The 15,150-nt window shown below is 50.0% G+C and overlaps 5 protein-coding genes across 5 annotated transcripts; 3 read left to right on the forward strand and 2 right to left on the reverse strand.

The window, feature by feature from the left end:
- Nucleotides 1-2,100: 2,100 nt before the first annotated feature.
- On the forward strand, nucleotides 2,101-2,486 carry CH63R_10617 (uncharacterized protein; the record flags this gene model as incomplete). Its single annotated transcript, XM_018305591.1, has 2 exons — nucleotides 2,101-2,229; nucleotides 2,277-2,486. 2 exons carry the CDS (start codon nucleotides 2,101-2,103, stop codon nucleotides 2,484-2,486), a joined length of 339 nt encoding a protein of 112 aa, XP_018155015.1.
- Nucleotides 2,487-2,822: 336 nt separating this feature from the next.
- On the reverse strand, nucleotides 2,823-3,453 carry CH63R_10618 (EC51a protein; the record flags this gene model as incomplete). Its single annotated transcript, XM_018305592.1, is given in 2 exon segments — nucleotides 2,823-2,968; nucleotides 2,973-3,453. Coding segments are annotated over 2 exon segments (627 nt in total).
- Nucleotides 3,454-7,824: 4,371 nt separating this feature from the next.
- CH63R_10619 (uncharacterized protein) lies at nucleotides 7,825-8,052 on the forward strand (the record flags this gene model as incomplete). Its single annotated transcript, XM_018305593.1, has 1 exon — nucleotides 7,825-8,052. One exon carries the CDS (start codon nucleotides 7,825-7,827, stop codon nucleotides 8,050-8,052), a length of 228 nt encoding a protein of 75 aa, XP_018155017.1.
- Nucleotides 8,053-8,178: 126 nt separating this feature from the next.
- CH63R_10620 (uncharacterized protein) lies at nucleotides 8,179-8,403 on the forward strand (the record flags this gene model as incomplete). The annotated part of the gene is made up of 1 exon (XM_018305594.1): nucleotides 8,179-8,403. The coding sequence occupies one exon, from the start codon at nucleotides 8,179-8,181 to the stop codon at nucleotides 8,401-8,403; it is 225 nt and encodes a 74-aa protein (XP_018155018.1).
- Nucleotides 8,404-8,995: 592 nt separating this feature from the next.
- On the reverse strand, nucleotides 8,996-11,431 carry CH63R_10621 (C2H2 finger domain-containing protein; the record flags this gene model as incomplete). Its single annotated transcript, XM_018305595.1, has 5 exons — nucleotides 8,996-9,942; nucleotides 9,994-10,370; nucleotides 10,424-10,746; nucleotides 10,796-11,030; nucleotides 11,088-11,431. The coding sequence occupies 5 exons, from the start codon at nucleotides 11,429-11,431 to the stop codon at nucleotides 8,996-8,998; spliced, it is 2,226 nt and encodes a 741-aa protein (XP_018155019.1).
- Between the last annotated feature and the right edge of the window lie 3,719 nt (nucleotides 11,432-15,150).

Below are 15,150 nucleotides of genomic sequence, written 5' to 3' on the forward strand. Positions count from 1 at the left end.
GACACCTGACAAACACAAAAGGCGGGCTCCCGGCCGCTGCTGTACGTAAGGCTGTGATCTCCTGCGTCCTGCCAATCGCCCTCTACGGGGCCGAGACCTGGTATGGAGGCATGACCAAGCCAGCCTCTGGCAGAACCACCGATACCGGCCGCAACCTTATCCCCCAGACAGGCTCAGTCAGTACAGGCTAGAAGAGCCTTGCGCGTAAGGTTGAAAGCGTCATCACGAAAGCGGCAAGGGCTATCCTGCCGGCCTGGAAAACAACTCCGACACGCAGCCTCCTTAGGGACGCTGGACTACCACCAAGCAAGATGGCTCTGGAAGGAGTCCGCCTACGCTTCGCAGCACGTCTAAAGAAGGTTGACCTACAACACCCTCTTGTCGCGAGGCTCTCCCAACGAGGGCGACAGCAGACGAGGCTCCAACGGACTGCAGACCTTGCACCGAAATGCCCGAGACCCGCACTCATCCAACCGCAGTACCTCCCAGGCTCACAGGACCTGATAGTCCTGCAGAGTAAGAAAGAGGCAGCCAAAGCTTTCCAGGCCTGGCTAAAGACCGTACCAGACAGCCACATGGTTGTCTTTTCAGATGGCTCCAAAGCGACGAACGGAGCCACAGGATATGGGTTCGTTATCTACCGCAGCAACAGGCGCGTGGCCCAGGGCTGCGGCCGACTCGGTCTAGCAGAGGTGTTCGACGCCGAGGCTGAAGGGGCGAGGATAGGACTCCGGCGGGCCCTCTTAACCTCCCAAGGCCAGCCGATACACATCTGCATCGACAACACCAGTGTCATTTAAGGAATACGGGGCGAGGCACCAGACTCCTCGCAAGCAGCGGTGCTCGAGATCCAAGCTGCTGCTAGGATATACAACATCCACACCCACTGGGCGCCAGGGCACCAGGGGATTAAGGGCAACGAAGAGGCGGACCGGCTAGCCAGGGAGGGCACAGCGCTGCCGGTCCCTCTAGGCCAACTGGCTACGCTCTCCGGGATCAAACGGCTCGGTAGAGAGAGATTGCGAAACCAGTACAGACAGTGGTGGGGTAAAGAGGCGACAGAACGGTACACCCAGCTTGGACTGAGGCTACACTTCTCCTGCCCTCCCGAACTCGCCCTACCACGGAGCACCCTCCACCACCTTTTGGCGGCCCGGTCGGGTCACGGGGACTTTGAACAATATCACCGACGCTTTAACCACACCGAGGCCTTGTTAACCTGCTCCTGCGGGGAGGCAAAGGATGTAGATCATCTGGTCTACTGCCCAGCGACCTTGGCGAGGAGGCAGCAGTGGCCCACCCTCTACCCAACTGGTCCGCTCGACCCCATAGGACCTATGGGATCCCTGGAACGATACTTCAAGGGACTAATGACTGACCCAAAAGGCTTTGAGGCCTTCCTGCGCGTGACACACTTTTTCCGGAAGATCTGTCCACGCTACTAGGGAACGGGCTCCGGCACGGGACCTGGACAGTCACTTAAGCCCTGAAGGGAAATAGACGGGAAGCAATGAAACTGGGGAACCAGCGGGAACCAGGGACAGATAGAACGCATAGTAGCCATCAGGCAGGATCTGGAGGACGAAAGGAAGGGCGATGTATGAAGTACGTAGTCCTAGCCCACGGCTCTCCACGCCACATACCCTTCGGGAGGTCTGCGACAAGGGTTCCACCCTTGCCGCCATGGCGTTAAATACAACAACAACAACAACAACAACAACCCGCTGGATGCCGGCCAACTTGACTGTGATTACCGGGTAAGTCCAACGTTTGGGATGCATATCTAGGCCCATCACACAAAGCAGCATCCCATAATTCACCAATTTGGTTTATTACGCCCTACCTAAGCCAAACGGGGCTCGCATCTTATTGGATCACCTCTTTCCCCTCAGTCTGAGGATTCAGTCCATTCCCCATTTCAGCACCATAATCAGCATCAGCATCAGCATCAGGTATTTTAATATGTTATCATAGCCCATCCTGGGGTCCACAGTTAACAGATGTCCAGCGCGATCCAACGCTAGCCGAAACAACAACTCCAGGCACAAAGCGGGACAGAACTACTGTAACGAGAATCTTGAGAAGGCTTTAAAGAGTTTCATGTGGAGGTGTGAGCAAATAAGGCAGCGTTATGATGCCGACGTATACATCCAAATTCATCGACAGCACAAACACTACGAATATACTTCGTCAAACGAACCATCGTGTCCTAAGTCTAAGGATGAGTTGGTTAGTAAAATTGCGGGGTGATCGACCTGGACTAATGTTTCTTGAAGAGCAGGGCTCATCCTGTCCCTGTGACTAGATGCCCCCGGGATTTTGCGACCAGAAAGAGCACTATTTCATCCAAACGTCTCCCTACTATATCTCTTCGACCAGAAAACATAAGCGCTCACAAGAACGACTCTGCGTTTGGCAGCGAGAATAGGTCGCTCAAAGTAACAAGCTTCAAGGCCCAAGGACAATATTGTGGAGTCTTTATCTAGGTAGCCAGGGCCTTGGAAGTTTATTTTCAGATTGCAATGAGCCGGCTCTACAGAACGGCGAGTACGATTGTTGGCTCAAATTGAAGCGAGCTTGAGATTGTGCAACGGAAGGAAATTTTAGCAGATTCATTTGAGCAGATCATGAACAAACAGACGCTTCTACACCAACGCTGCAAAGAACCCTTTTTGCTAAACTCTGAGGGGCGTTGCTCTGCTGTGTGGCTAGTCTGCATGGAATCTTCTGGAAACCTAGATCTGGGACGCAATGTCCACACGGACGGTATTGTGCGCCTAAGCACAAGCTCCCTTAGCAAAGCGGAGTTAGAGAGCATGAAATTATAAGTTTGAAGCCATATATTGATAGTAGCCGAAACACCTCGCCTCATTTAGATCACAGTACGAGCCCCATTTATCAACCCAAGCTGTACCTTTAGTAGTCATCTTATTAGCGCTGTTCCTAGAATAAACGATTCCACTGTAACCTACTAAGTGTGTCAAGCCTGGCTGTACTAGCTTTTCTGCTTGTAGTCTTGCCTCCGTAGACGATCTCTTGGAAATCGTAGGCAATGTAAGTATGGGACGTCCAGAACCACTTGCGTGTGTCGTCATTGTACCTTACGTGGTACATAAGGCCCTGAAAGTCCTTTCTTTTTTTAAAAACGCGCTCTTTTATAACTTGGCCGACAACAATATAGAAGTGCTTGCAACCTGTTTCCTCCTGGACATGGTCCTCCGGAGGCTGTCCGTTGAGAGGCGTGCATAGCCGTAAGTAGTGCCATTCGCCGTTGTTTAGGGTCTTGCCGGCTGCTGCTGCTGCGTTCTTAACTGTCGTGTATCGAGATGTTGGGCCGTCCTGGCGCGTGACCAGGCTGATCGGAAAATTCTCCTCAAGGCCTAGCAGGTCGATAGGCAAGGCAAATGTCACCGTCGCAAGGAGGTATGTGAGAGTAATGATGAGAGAAACCATCTTTATAAATACAGTGTTTGAAATCAAAAGCTCATCAAGTAAATAGAAAGGAAATACGAAACCATGTGTCTTATATAGCTACTGTCACACGCCTATATAGGAACACTAGTCACCAGATGCCAACAGGTGTGGATCCACCTGTCCATAGAGCATTGAGTCTTATATAGTGAATCTCCGGAGGAAGGTTTAACCTTGAAGAGACAAATTTAACAACCCCTGCCTTTTTTTTCTTTTACCTTTGCCGCAAAAACAACACAATTGAATGCAGGCAGCAATCTGCGCTACATTCCCTTGTGACATACGTATGTAAAACTAAGAATGTTGTGTTGATGGGTGGGGTCAATTCTTGTGTATTGATGTGTGTGTAGCTGGAGAGGTCCTGCTAGCTGTGAACTTCTGCTTCTGTATCCACAAAATGTGCCTGTCATCGAAATCCTTACCTTTGGGTGGCCAGATCCACCCAAACTGTGATTCTGAAATCGCCCGAGTGGCGCGTCGGAAATGCCGCGTTTAGGCTGTCATGATGTGCAGATGTGGTGGGGTTCCGGCCCAGCGCCGTGACATTACGGACTTATTAGCTCAGTTCCATCACTGCACGCTTCAGACAATTAAACCTACTGCTCGGTAATTTCCGTTCTCATCGGTTTCTTTTGGAACATTCAGTAGCACCATTGTCTTTTGCCTTGTCAGTACGACCGACAATGCTCAGACAGACCCAATGGAATAAATCCTTTTTTTCGTATATCCAGGCTCCCGATAGGTTCACGGGCCTGTACATTCCCGGGTCTCTCATTAGTCAGCAACATTCACTATATTTTGCTGGCTTGGCAGGGGGTGGAGTCAGTTGTTGGCGCTTTAGGGCATTGTTACTGGCAAACGATGATACAATCCGGACGGGGTATGGAATTGGTCGGCGAAGAGGGTGAGGTCTTGGCGCGTGCGTCGGCCTGCGATTCTTACCGATGTGATTTAAGGAATGCGATTTAGGGACGTGATTTAGGGACGTGATTTAGGGATGCGATTTAAGGGCTGTGATTCCTGCGTGGAATTTGCACATTGCAAGCATTACTTGTGATGCGCCACGCAGAAACAGTGCACATGAGACTAATCTCTCAGTTCACTAGCTTGGTCGTGATCAAGCCATTTGCCGATTGCAGTGTGACGCGACGCAACCGACGATGGCGGATACTGCAGAGCCTGTGATCGTGGTGAGCAAAGACGACCCGCGCGCTACTGCGCCACGACGGCTTTCTTGTGGCCCGACCCTATAAAGTTGGAATAAGGGTAAAGAGACAACAGGCAAGTTGCTTAGCTTTAACCCCTTTTTCGCCTCAACAAGGACCTGCCATTGGATGACATCAGTCGAATGATGATTTAACGGTCAATCCAGGGTTAGTAATACATTGTGTGTGATGCAACCCTCCACATCGCAGCTGCCTTTTTCTTCAATGGGCTAGTAATGGGAAGCAAGCAGGGGTGACATGCCATGACAGCTAGCAACCTTACATCAGGAATACTTGGATTTATATATGTTGTTGCAGGAGGTCAGCTTAGTGGCGATGTACGGCCTTCTGTGGCTTAGGTAGAGCGCCTACCAGCTGCCTTAGTTAGCGCTCTCAGCCAGCTTTATCACCTCGCCGCTACACAGCTCAAGTATCTGAGTCTTGGCTGGGGCAAGGGCGGAAGGGTGAGATCAGGGGGCATTTACAAATCAGTAGTTTGCCGGGCTTAGATGTGAAGGCATCTGGGAATGTGAGAGGTTGGTGCGAGGTTGAGCTGGAGGTGTGAGAGGCTGCAAGTGAGTGAGTGAGCTGCAGCGGGTGCGGGTGTGGTGCGAGTTGCAATAACAGTTTTTCGCGTTTGGGAACGGACTCAATTCCGACGACTCTTGTTGATAGTTATCAACTTGATAAAATCTCAAGTCTATACTAACTGTAGAGAGAAAACCCAGATTCGCAGAGGACAAAGTTTCCGTGTCTTTGTCTAGGCTGTACCTGTTTTCTTCCATTACGTTATCTGTGACCGACGTAGGCATCGCAACTCGAATCACAAAACCTCGCTTATGATTATGGATCTCTTGTCGCCCGCGCTGTGCTGTGTAGGACACCAATGCTGCGATGGCTGATGTGGTGTCAGGGTCACTATAAGTCAAAGCACCCACTTTTGGGCCACCCCCACATATGGGCCACCCAAAAATGAGGGTATTCCCATCGACACCAGTATGTTCAATTAACTATTGACTGCACCTAGATGCCACCACAATACAGCTTTCAGCCTCACTAGGTAAATCAGCCTCGCTGGACTCATCTGTGATATCCTCTTTATCGCCAGCCTCAACCTGAGCCTTCTGGATGTCTTTGATGTTGGCGAACTTAGTGTTTGGGTTGATCTGAACTGCCTTCCTTTTCCTTACTGCAGTGTTGGTAACTTGGGCCTGCAGAAGCTCCAGCTTATGCTGGGCAGTGGCCAGCTCATAGGCCTGCTCGCTGAAGCCTTTTTTCACCTTCATGAAAAGGAGGCGTTGGGTATGCGCATCATTATCCAACTCTGTGAATAGCTTCAGTTGGCCAGACAGATCCTTCATCTTCCTTGGCGTCGACCATGCCACTGCAGACGACGCAGATGCCCATCCTTCAGCTTCCTTGCCCCTAGACTGCCCTTTGCTGACCTGATCTGACGATGCTGATGGCTTTGGTGTTGTTGGGAGTAGGAGGGAGCTCATCAGAGGCTTCGCCATAGAGACAGGCCATAACCCTGTCCATTTCCAACCACTTCTGATGTTCTGCATCGTCATACCTGCAAGGGCAGCCTTATAATAACAGCCTAGGAAGTTCCTCTTGCCTACAATAGTAGAGTCATTCCATAGACTAAGGTATCCAAGCTCCTTCCTATAGGCTGCCTTAAGAGGGCTGAAGACTGCTTGATCAAGTGGCTGGAGGACATGGGAGGTGTGTGGCGGTAAGAACAATAGATGGATGTTGTTTATATAGCACAACCACATAAAGTCAGTCGTTGTGTGGCTCCCATGCCCATCCAGGATCAATAGTCTAGCCTCCTCCTTATCCCCCTTGCCCTGAGGGACAGTCTGAGGGATAAACACCTTCTGCAGCCATTCAACTGCAGTAGCATCTGTTGTCCAGCCATTTTCAGTTGCTGTGAATTGCCAGCCTTCATAAGGGCTAAGATCTAGAGGAAACCACTGCTGCTGGACTGTCTTACCCTTATATATAATAAGGGGATGAAGTCTGTGGCCTAGGGCAGAGATGCATTCAATAATAGACACCCATGCCCTTGATCCAGGCTGTTTCTTGCGGATAGACTTCGCCTCAGACATCCCCAGCACCAGCCCATTAGATCCCTGGCCCTCAAGGATACCAGTCTCATCCATGTTATATCTGTTGGCTGGTTTGATGCTGATGATCTCTGGTATGGCGAGATGCTTGAACCAGTCCCTGATGACCTCAGTAGATGCCCCATTAACACGTCTTGAATCAATAGGGCAACTTCTCTTGACCTTGACTGATGGATTCCTCCTTATAAAGGCCTGGACCCAGCCTCTCCCTATAGGTTGGGTATCCCCTATGGCATGAAGGATTCTTTCTGCAAAATGCTTCACTTGTTGATGGGTTGGAGGAAGCCCAAGGGCATGCTGGATTCGCACCCATTCAGCCAACTTGGCCTCCTGGCTCACTGTGAACCTCTGCAGGTCAGAAAATGCTGCTGCCCTTGCCTGGGTGCCTTGAAGACGATGCTGAAGGGTAGACCTTGGCACACCATACTGCTGGGCAGCCTTCCTGACACTCTGACCGTTCGAAATGGCCTCAAGCGCTTGATTGACTTCATTTTCTGTATACTGGCTCATAATGCCTAGAATAAGGTGCCCTAAAAAGATGAGGCCATTTGCATAAGGTTGGAAAAAGATGTGATAGTTTGAAGTTGGAGGAGGATGAAGGAGGAGGTTGGTGATGAGGCATTTTTGGGTGGCCCATATGTGGGGGTGGCCCAAAAGTGGGTGCTTTGACTTACAGAGTGAAGAGGTCAACGCTAGATGGGTATGAAAAGGTGACTAAATTCATCTCTGGACCTCCCCTTCCTTAGTGTAGGGAAGGAGGTCCTTTTATAGGTGCCCGTTAGGTGACCAGTGGTGAGCTGGTGCCCCTCTGGTGCCTGATCTGTTTCATCCTATAGGGAGCCTGAGTGTTTCCTCCTAATCCATCGGTCGCTGGGGAGGGACCTGCTGACATCGACAGGCAGAGGGTGCCCGACGCTTTAGCAAAGTTTCGATAGGTATGGCGGCATTTAGCTGGCTTGCTGCGGTATCCTTGCCTTGGCTGTAGCTGAACAGATGCCATAGCTGCATGTTCCCAGCAGATGGCCAAGCCTTGCCACTACGGCCAGACGAGAGTCATGGGACTTGGACAGCTCTACCCGGCGCATGTCGGTCTTCCAGGCAACGAAATAGTGGATCAAGCAGCCAAAGAAGCCGCCGGCTTCAGCCCTATCGCGGACGCTTGCGCCGCACCACCGCCGGAGCCGGAGCACTTACGGACACTCATAGCAACCACGAAAACCATCAATCGACGGGCATCGAACGACTAGTGGGAGACGTCCTGGGATAAGTCCAAGCACGGCAGGGACCTCTACAAGCTTGGGGTACGACCGGGAAAGTCGACAATGGGCATACACAACAGGACGCACAGAGCGATTAGCTCCGCCATCACATAAATGTGCACAAGCAAGATCGGGCTGCAGGGTTATCTCTACGACATCAACAAGGCCAACACCGGCGAGTGCGAATGCGGCCGCGGAAGACAGAAGGTGCGACATACCATCCTCGAGCGCAGAAACTGGATAGACGAACGGTACCGGATGTGGGCAGGCAAGCGAACGTACACGGACATGAAGCAAATTCTCTGCAACCCGTCAATGGCAGTACAAGAAGTCAAATGATTTTAAGGACGGGGATTCTCAAGCAATTCAGGATGGTGCCATCCACAGCTCTTAAATACACATAGCGAAGACGAGTGATAAGTAGTAAGCAGAAGGACAGGAGGGCCAGAAAAGGCCTAACAAGTGCATAGATGCAGAAATCTACAAAGTCAGTCAGTAGAGGAGTAACTACACTCAAGCAGAAGGGAAGCAGTTTTGGGAGAGTTAGTTGCACGCTGCATAGCTGCCACTATAGCTGCTAGGTCAGCCTATGAATTAGTCAGTCAATCAATCAAGACGAGGACATCCTTGGACTACACGAGGACATCCTCGGACAACACCTCCGTTCTATTCTAGGCCCGGCTCTCGGTTTGGACCCATATCCCTCTAGCTGTCTGTCTAGGCTTCGCCTTTTTGATCGTCTTTGCATGACCTGATGTGAGGTACATACTGCTAGTGGATGTGATATGACCTTCCTGCTTGGCTACGGGTTGTCCTCAGGGCGGTGGTATCGGATTCTACCTTGGCTTACGCTTGTGGTTGCGGGTCATGGAGTCGTCCTGGGTTTTCTTTACTAAAACGGCTTGCTATATTTGTAACGAGATAGGAACGCTCAGGAAACAGTGCCGTGGACCTCAAAGGCATGACGTTGAAGGTGCATCCTGTGGACCAGCGGCATCTTACAAACCTTACACTCTATCTTGTCATCGGCTTTCATCTTGGACAAGTGCTTACGTTTGAAGTGCCTAGTCAGGCTGTTGGAAGAGTAGAACTCTTGGATGAGATTATCCACCCGAGGATCGTCCGGAAGGAGACAATGGGCCTGGCCAATGCATAGAAAGCATCTTCTTGGCCTCTCTGTCTTATTCCTGGCATAAACAGATAGTGTGGCAAGAGAAAGGGGGCTGACTTCCGAGCCACTGGAAGGCGTCTTAGGGAGCGAATCCTTCGACTGAGACCGAGGCCGGTGCGTGGTGCAACCTTCCTGGACAAGACAGTACGCGGATACTGCATCGATGGCGTTGTCTCTCCGTTTGTATTGGTCTTCGAGTGTGGCGATGAGCGGAGCAGTGAGCGCTGCGAGCAAGCGCTTTTGTGCCGGTCCCTGTGGACGGCAGGTGTCCGCCACCGCAGGCTTGGTGAAGCTATCACCTCGTAGTTGGCGCTCAATGTCGTCAACGGCCTGATTGTCAGTCCATTCGTGGATGATAGTCTGCTTGAGCTCTCTCCTGAGTCTCTGCTTTTCATTGTTTATTTCTCGTCTAGCATCCCTGTACGCTTTGGAGCGAGGAGGTAGTCGTCGAAGGGCTGCTTTCAATCTTCGGATTGTAGGATGAGTGGCGATGGATGCAGACTGCTCCTGCGTGAGGTCGGTTGGCCGACGCCTGCTGATGGAGTGGCCAATGCTGCCAGACTGCTTGATCAGCGCCTGTTGCGGCCTTTGGCCGCGGAGGATGCCCCAAAGATCGGCGCCAATTTCACGTCCAAGATAGTGATGTCGAAACGGTTCGGAGCTGGCGTGACCCAAGACCAGGTTTCGGAGCGCCTCGCTGACATCGGCTATAGCTGGGGGTTAGCATTGTTCACCGGGGGGAAGGACACAACACAAACCGCTTTGATCAAATCCGTTCGCTGCATTATAGCGCAAGCTGTAAAGTATGGTGGAGTATTCCAATCCCATAAGCTCACCGATTCTCTTGAACCAGGCCCCCATCATGGCCTCGGAAATGGGTTCGTTAGTGGATAGTACATAACCTTCGGTTCCTAAAACAGCGCGACGGAAAATGTAGGTGTCATTCAATTTCTCCCGTAGCGGCAAAGGCAACTCGAGCTCGTCGGGGCAAATGTCGAGCTTTTTCAGCTGGTCCGGTGAGATAAGGCTGCCTGCACGAAATGCCTGGTGGCGGAAGAGAATGCCCAGAAGAAACACGTGTGGGCTGAGCAGTAAGGAGGGATCGAACATAGTTTCAGGTATTGGATAGGTATTCCTGGAGACGCGTTAGCTCTTGACACTTGCAGAGGACTAGCACCGGCTTCATACTGAGCTTTAGCACCCAGGTATTCCTTTGTGAACTTCGGAGTGAACCGAATGAGAAGCTTATGTGGTCCTCCTTGTGGATCTCTCGCTAGAACGACGCGTATGTCCCTGAAACGAAGCCTCGCGATAGCTCTGCGACGGGCGCCAGCAGGAGCAACCAACAGGACAAAGAGTACAGCAAGGATGCGCACTTCTCCCACCTCAAACATCTTTCGTGTTGTGCTTAGCGTTTCTTCGATGTGCTGCTTCAGTTGGTCGATTGTCATAATACGGTTGGCCCGCGCCTGGTCGTTTAGGCCGTGCTTCTCGGCCAGCCTTCCAATAACCTGATCTCGTCAGCAAAAGCGGTGGTGTCGACTCAAAACGCCTGCATACCTTGCGCATGCTGCGACCCAGCTTAGAGGCTATTCTCTCACCCATAGCCCTCTCAAACACAAGTCTGAAGATCTTCCAGTATGTCCCTAATGAGCTTTTTTTCTTGATGCCGTTCCTCTTCCTCCCGTCTTTGCCAACTTTCTGGCTGAGGTACCAATCGAAAAAGTTATAGAGGAGTTTGATCGAGAGCGTCTCGTAGCAATGTCGAGGGTCGCGGTTGAGGACTTCGCAATATCTATGGTTCAGGGCGTTAGCTACGGCAATGTCAAAGGCAAGCCCACGTCGTCCTTACAAGCGCCACTGCTCCTCAACATTATCTAGTAATGCCATTGTCGAAGGACTGTAATCTTGACCCTCGAATTCGCTTTCGTTCATTTCCTCCACCGCCCTCCGCCAGTAGTCGGGCGGGTGGAGATTCCCACCAAACAACATGATCTGGTCTTCGACGTCAAGTTCGGCTTCCTTGTCGAGGTCTTCGATGTCCGTCGCGTCGGTGCTCGGGCCATCTTCATCTTCGTTTACATCAAAGACGTCCTCGTTGGCATTGGAGGTGCCATCACTGATGTCGTCATCGCTAGGCGATAAGGAATCGTCCGAGTTGGAGGCGTCGACATGACAACGCTGGCGGGGTGGCATGGTGATGGAAGAGGTGCAAGATTTGTTGGGGAGGGGGAGACACAAAGAGCTGACTGCTTCGCGGCGAGCGTTCGTCGGGAAAGGAGGGATGATGAAGGATGCAAACAAGATGCATTGTTGGGAAGCAGCAGTCGTGGATTATGTACCCCCAGTGCGTAAGCCATTTTTGGAGCTGTGATGAGAGCCAAACGAAAATAGCAGCCTCGGGAAACATTGGCATGGAAGAGTCAAACGGTACCTTGGATGATACCCCGCGGTACATGCCCCACCTGGGACTGGGCTTGGATCGCTGGGTGGGTCGGCCCTCCTGGCTAAAAGCGGCGTCAGGTTTTTGGCAGATATCCCGCCGAATGTGAAGGCAGAACCTGCCGAAATAGGCGGCAAAGAAGCCGTTTCATTCTTTAAGAGAGTAATAATTTAGTCTAGTAGTCCTTAATAAATATTAATTTAGTATATTGAAAGGGTTTCCTATATATAATAAGTAGAAAGGTCTTTAAGAAATTATACTGCATTAAAGAATGTAGTAGTATTAATAATATAAAGGATAGAGTAGTTACTCTTAATATATATAATATTAATAATAACTTTAAAATTAAAGTAATAATTATTATAAAGAGTAAATTTAAATTATAAGGGGGTAGGAGTATAAAGTTAGTAATATTAGTAGACTTTAGTTAATTCTTTAAGTAATTTTCTCTTAATTAAATAGCTAACTTATTATAGTACTTTATAAAGTTAATTAATAGAGGGATAATTAAATTAATAATAGAGGTATTATAATTTACCTTCCATAAAGTTATTATAGGAAAGGAATTACTCCTTTTAATACTTAAGAAGTATTTAAGAGTAGCCCTATTTTTGTACAATAAGTATAATAGTCCTACTCTAATAGAGGACATTATAGAAATTATTAAATTATATACTAAATTAATTTATATCTTTAAGATAGAAAAAAAAGGGGGTATTTAATAAGATAATATAAAAGGGGATCTTACTAATTAGAATTAGAATAGTAATAATACTTATAAATATAAGGGAATTACTACTACTAAATTAAATAATTGTTACGGTCGGCTTTCCGTGGTAGTGTCTATTAGCAGAAGCTGAGGCAACGAAGCTGGGGAACAGTGCTGTAAGTCGTGCTGAAAGGATCAGGTCTTCAGAGGATACGGTGATCAGTCGTATACTCAACAAGAGGCTTGTAACGTTGGTCACTAGTGAAGGGTGCCGAGAGTATCCGAGGGGATAATCACAAAGTTGATTGCTGAAGAGCTATGGAAGGTAATCTATCTATACGGAATGGATGTCCTTATATCCTTGGGTGTTGTTCCTGGGACCGACATCTCAAAGTCGGTCCTCGTCCTGGGACCGACGATCTGGATGTCGGTCCCTAGCGTGGACCGCTTATCGTCCGTCGGTCCTCCTTATCTGCACGTGACCTTCCCTAGTTCTTCCGTTCCGAGGAGTCACCTGTGTGGTCCTGTTTCTTGTCCATACAAATGCTGTGCCGCCCGCGCCCTTGCCTGGCCTGGTGGGGCTGCGTCACCTGTAGCTTGTTGGGTCGTAACATCAGGTCTCCTCTCCAAAGGTCTTGTCCTCAAGACCACATAAGTAGGTGGTGTCTCCCAGGTTGGGGAGTCGTCAAACTTGCTTCCTGATTCCTCATGATGCTGACACCATGTCAGGTCGCGTCGAAAAATCGAAATCGAAGTCTAAGTCTCAAAAGACAGAGATAAAAGATCGTGAGCGTCTCGCACTTTTGGAGTTCTTTGACGCTCGTTCTACTGTTGCCGACATGCCTTGTACTCGCTGTTTTCGCGCAAAGGCGTCTTGTCGTTTCAGCGAAGGCTCTTCTCGCTGTCGGGCTTGTGTCGAGGCCAAGAAGCCTTGTGACGGCGTCTTGGTGGCGTCCACTCGTGGGTAGCCCTATTCGTATGAATTCTTTCTTGGCTAACTGATTGTAGTTCAAAAGTTGAATGCTCAGCAAAGAGAGTGGGATGAAAAAGAGGAAAAAGCTGGTGAGGAGCTTCTGAAGCTCCACGAGGAGCTTGCTCGCTTGCAATCCTTGATGGCAACGGCAGCAGGTCGTCTGGCGAGGATTCGGAAGACTCGGAAGCTGGTTCGCGATCGTCAGGCCGAGACTTTCCGTAGGGGTATGCAGGAGATCGATGAGTCGGATGCCTTGGAGTCGGCATTGGGTGCTCATGAACGTGGTGTGGTGGAGGAGCTGCAATTTATGGGGGTTTCTAATGACGTGGACTGGTCCTCGTTCGGGCTCGGTGATGATTTCTCGGGTCTGGGACCGTTGGTGGTGGAGGAGTCGTCCGGTGGCCGTGATATTCCTGAAGCAGTCGCGGGGCGTGCTGGAGGTTCTTGATAGGTTCCCATGAATTGTCTTCATGTCCGTAGCCTTTCCATTTAATGAGATATTCGTCATGATCATCTTCGTTCCTGTGGTCGATGATTCGTTCGACTTCATACTCTGGTTCGTTAGGTTCAACGATGATGCAGTCTTCAGTGTGTGATCCGCGTGGTGCTGGTTCGAGCAGTGCGATGTGGAAGACTGGGTGGATTTTCATCGTGTCAGGTAGTTTTAGCTTGTAGTTGACTGGCGAGACCTTCTTGAGGATTTCGAAAGGTCCGAGTTTTTTGTAGTCCAACTTGTCGCTTGGTCGTTTGGTTTTGATGTTTCGTCGTATGAGGTAGGCGCTATCTCCCTCTTCTAAGGATGGTCCTCCAATCCTTGAAGTGTTGGCGTATTTCTTCATTCGTTCTCTGACAAATTCCAAATCTTGGGAGACGTTTGTCTGGATTTCGCGCATCTTGTTGATTTCGGCCACGGCTTTCAGGGCCCGTGGTCCTTCGCGTGGTTCTCCGTGTGCGGTAGGTTCGAATCCGTAGTTTAGGTAGAATGGGGAGTGGAGAGTGCTTTCTCCGACTGCGCTGTTGTAGGCGAACTGGGCTGTAGGTAACAGTGGTACCCAGTTGTCTTGGTCGTAGTTGACATAGCATCGTAGATACTGTTCAAGTATCTGGTTGATTCGTTCGGTCTGACCATCGGTCTGCGGGTGGAAAGAGGTAGACAGTTTGTGGTCTGCACCAAGTTGCGAAATCAGAGATTTCCAAAACTTCGAAGTAAACAGCTTGTCTCTGTCTGACACAATTTCGTTGGGTAGTCCGTGGTTGCTGACGATGTATTTCAAAAACGTGTACGCAAGGTCTTCTGCTGTACTTGCTTCCAGGTATGGAATGAAGTAGGCGTATTTGGTGAGTCGGTCCACAATGACCAAAACGCTGTCGTAATAGACCTTCGTGAGTGGTTCTCTTGACTTTGGTAGTTTGACAATAAAGTCCAAAGAGATCGAATGCCATGCTGCTGGTGGTACCGGCAGTGGTTGAATGAGTCCGTAGGGCTTGTGCGGACTATTCTTACTTTTCTTGCAGGGTTCGCAATCCCGGATTGCGTCTGCGACGTCTTGTCTTGTTACTCGCTGGTCGTGGTGTTGTCGAATTCGTTTCCAGGTCTTGGTAACTCCTTGGTGTCCGTGTGCTCGAGCACTGTGAATCTCTCTGATCATCTCATGCGTCATTTTGTTGGTCGTGCCAATCATAACTCGTCTGGCGATCATGAGGAGTTTCTGTGCTGGGACAAGGTCTCCATTCTTGTCTGTCTTGAGGATAACTTGTGTTTCCTCTGGGACGGGAACTTCGTGATCCGT

Source organism: Colletotrichum higginsianum (genome assembly GCF_001672515.1).
Source record: "Colletotrichum higginsianum IMI 349063 chromosome 7 map unlocalized unitig_7, whole genome shotgun sequence".
NCBI classification, from domain to species: domain Eukaryota; kingdom Fungi; phylum Ascomycota; class Sordariomycetes; order Glomerellales; family Glomerellaceae; genus Colletotrichum; species Colletotrichum higginsianum.